The 3,649-nt window shown below is 52.5% G+C and overlaps 2 protein-coding genes across 2 annotated transcripts; both read left to right on the forward strand.

Moving 5' to 3' along the window:
• The first annotated feature begins 275 nt into the window (after nt 1-275).
• LOC143175845 (uncharacterized) lies at nt 276-2,723 on the forward strand. The gene has a single exon (XM_076374142.1). It carries the CDS (start codon nt 330-332, stop codon nt 2,721-2,723), a length of 2,394 nt encoding a protein of 797 aa, XP_076230257.1. The 5' UTR covers nt 276-329.
• Nucleotides 2,724-2,789: 66 nt separating this feature from the next.
• On the forward strand, nt 2,790-3,371 carry LOC143175846 (uncharacterized). The gene has a single exon (XM_076374143.1). The coding sequence runs from the start codon at nt 2,790-2,792 to the stop codon at nt 3,369-3,371; it is 582 nt and encodes a 193-aa protein (XP_076230258.1).
• Nucleotides 3,372-3,649: the final 278 nt, after the last annotated feature.

Below are 3,649 nucleotides of genomic sequence, written 5' to 3' on the forward strand. Positions count from 1 at the left end.
GCCGGAGTTTCACAGAACACATTTTTGGTCCCTCGAGTCGGATCCGCGTTTGTGAAAATACAGTGCATAAGTGGATCCAAGGGAAGCTGTCAACCGTCCGATTCAAGGTCTGACGGCGAGAATCCAGATTGGACGAACGACACGAGTCCAAAGCAGCCGAGCAGCAGGCCACAGAGCGAGGAACGACGAGTCCAATCTGTTGCGGGAAGTCTACGAACAAACACGTCCTCCGCATCAGTCAAGGTAGGCTCGTCAAGATTTACCGATCGAATCCTCTCGTACGATATCCTTGATTGCACTTTCCCACGTCTCGACTTCTTACCATCGAAATGGCGAACGCGTCAATGAACGAGTCGAGTGCAAATCAAGCACAAACGGTCCGCCTACTAAAAAACGAACGCCGCATATTCAAGTCGCAAATTACGTCCCTTAGCAACGCGTTAGAGACGTATCAAGATTCCGCGAAGGAGCGCGTAAAAATCCGTGAACGCGTCGAGAGGCTGCGAAAGCTTTTCGACAATTTCTACGAAATCCAAGACCAGCTGGGGCTCATCGAAGATTTCGAGCAAACGGAAGCGGAACGAGAAGCGGTTACAGAGCAGTATGATGACGTCATCGCGACGGCCATCACGATGCTACAAGACGCGGAGCAAGCAGACAGGCAACCACCAACGGCGACAAAAAGCGTGAACAATTCTCCCGCGTCCTCAACAACGTCGTCCGCAATCGGGGTCCATTTGCCAAAAATCGATCTACCAAGGTTCGATGGCCGTCTTGAAAAACGGGTCGCATTCAAAGACGATGAGGGCAACGCACATCCGGAAGCAGCAGGGATCATCAAACGAGATCCATACGTCGATGATCTCCTCACGGACGCCGACACAATGGAGGAAGCGAGGCACATCCAACATCAAATCGGCGAGCTTCTTCAACCGGGTGGATTGAACATTCGTCAATGGGCGTCGAACGAACCCGCCCTTCTTAAGGGACTCCGCGAAGACCAAATCCACCCGAAGATCCTCGGCGATGACACAACGATGAAGGCGTTGGGAATATCCTGGGACGCCAGGAACGATGCGATTCGTTATGCGGTCGAAATTCAAGTCGTTGGCAAGGTCAGCAAACGGACCATCTTGTCAACGATCGCCAAAATATTCGATCCATTAGGACTTCTTGGACCCGTCACCATCATCGCCAAGATTCTAATGCAACGTCTATGGCAATTGAAGATCGACTGGGACGAATCGCTTCCCGCCAGCCTTTACACGGAGTGGACCACATACGCAGCGCAACTTAATGAACTAAACGACATCGAATTCAACCGCTGCGTGACCCTGAGGAACCACCAACGTCTCGAACTCCACGGATTCTGTGACTCCAGCGAACGCGCATACGGAGCCTGCGTGTACGTGCGTACGATAGACGATGTAGGACGCGTCGAAACACACCTGCTCTGCGCGAAATCCCGCGTTGCACCACTCAAGACGGTTACGCTCGAACGTCTAGAGCTGTGCGGTGCCGTACTTCTAGCGTCCTTAGTCACCTCCATCCAACGGGCGATTTCGGTTAAGATCCATCAGACATTTTTGTGGACCGATTCCACAATAGTGTTGAATTGGATCATCACACAGCCCTGTATGTTAAAAACATTCGTGGCCAACCGCGTGGCCGACATACAGGGCAAAACCGAGATAAACACGTGGCGCCATGTCAAGTCGGAATACAATCCGGCCGACTTGATTTTAAGAAGACTAATGCCCGCACAGTTCGTCCGAAATTCATTGTGGCTCCACGGTCCGGACTGGCTCGCGACGGAGCAAGCAAGGTGGCCAATTTCGAGATACACGGTCTCGAGCGAGATACCCGAAACGAAAGGGGTGACATGTCTCGCGAACTCAATCGGTCGGAGTGACGAGATTCTCACTCAATACTCGTGGATCAAAGGGCTCACGCGAATCGTCGCGTATTGCCTCCGTGTTCGTCATCGCACCGCTGGTCCGCTGACCGTCGAGGAAAATCATGAAGACGAATTCCGCATCGTAAAAATGGTCCAATCCACGGCTTTCGAAAAGGATATTAAGGACCTGGAATCCGCAAGGCTGCACCCCAAGAGCCAACTCCGATACCTTACACCGTTTCTCGACGAAAAGGGATTATTGCGCGTCGGCGGACGTCTGCAAAGGTCCGAGTTACCTTTCGCAAAGAAACATCCAATCTTATTACCTAAGGGTCATCACGTTACGGACCTAATTATACGCGAGATGCATGTGCGACACCACCACGCAGGCATCACGGCCACGCTTTGCAACGTACGGCAAACGTATTGGCCCATTGATGGGAGAAACACAACACGCAAGATCATCCGGCGCTGCGTCAGGTGTTTCCGACTTAATCCACCTGCCGTGGATTATATCATGGGAAATCTACCTGCGACGCGCGTCACCGCCGCTCGGCCATTTTACAACTGCGGCGTTGATTATTGCGGTCCGTTCAGTGTCAAGGAGCGGCGCTTCCGAAATCGGACCCGAGTCAAGGTGTACGTTGCAGTTTTTACCTGCTTCGCGACGAAGGCCGTTCACCTCGAAGCAGCCGGCGACCTGACCACCGAGGGATTCATCGCGGCCCTAAAATGGTTCATAGCACGGAGGAGGCTATGCCGTAACATCTATTCCGACAATGGCACGAATTTTGTCGGAACCGACAACGAACTCAAGGCATTATAGCAATCACTCTCAAAGGACGAGCAACTGCGGCGATTCACAACGGACAACACGATCTCCTGGCACTCCATGCCAGCCTTATCGCCACATTTCGGTGGCCTATGGGAAGCCGCAGTGAAGTGCTTCAAACATCACGTGAAACGGGTTGTAGGCGACGAATTGTTCACCCTCAAACAATTCAACACGTTCGTAACCGAAGTCGAGGCCATCCTCAAATCGCGTCCTCTCACCCCCCTATCCGCGGATCCCAATGATCCGTCCGCCCTGACTCCCGGCCATTTCCTGATCGGTGATTCCTTTACGAGTCTTGCTGAGATTGATTTCAGCGGAACACCGACGAACAGGCTGTCCACCTGGCAACACATCCAGAAGGTCAAGCGACATTTCTGGGCCAGGTGGCATAAGGAGTATATCCACCATCTGAACGAGCGGCATAAGTGGACAACCGGCACCCACCACATACGAGAGGGGACCGTCGTGGTCATGAAGGAGGACAACCTTCCACCTTTGGCCTGGCACCTCGGACGAGTGGTAGCTACGCATCCTGGGGCGGATGGGGTAATTCGGGCAGTCACCGTTCGGACCAGCCACGGGACCTACCGACGGAACGTGAGGCAATTGGCGCCTCTACCTGACTCGGAGTCAGATTAGCAGCACCGCAACGCTAAGGACTCAGGCACAGGATACATTGATCGTTCGTACCGATCAACGGGGGGGAGCATGTTCCGTCCGACGCGGAACAAAACGGAGAAAATCCTCGAAGGTTCGTTTATGATATGGACGTGCCAACAAATTTACTTTCGGGATTAGCTTTTTTCGAACTCAGTTTATTTATTTTAGTTACAAGGGGCAATCGCACCCTAAACCATGAGAAAATCATTTAGTTAATCCGCGCATCTCCAGACAATAGTTTTGGAATTTTTGTCGTT

Source organism: Nomia melanderi, unplaced genomic scaffold (genome assembly GCF_051020985.1).
Source record: "Nomia melanderi isolate GNS246 unplaced genomic scaffold, iyNomMela1 scaffold0227, whole genome shotgun sequence".
NCBI lineage: Eukaryota > Metazoa > Arthropoda > Insecta > Hymenoptera > Halictidae > Nomia > Nomia melanderi.

Bases quoted from the DNA above. Each gene is read 5' to 3' on its own strand.
- LOC143175845 (XM_076374142.1), top strand. From the start codon at position 330: ATGGCGAACGCGTCAATGAACGAGTCGAGTGCAAATCAAGCACAAACG.
- LOC143175846 (XM_076374143.1), top strand. From the start codon at position 2,790: ATGCCAGCCTTATCGCCACATTTCGGTGGCCTATGGGAAGCCGCAGTG.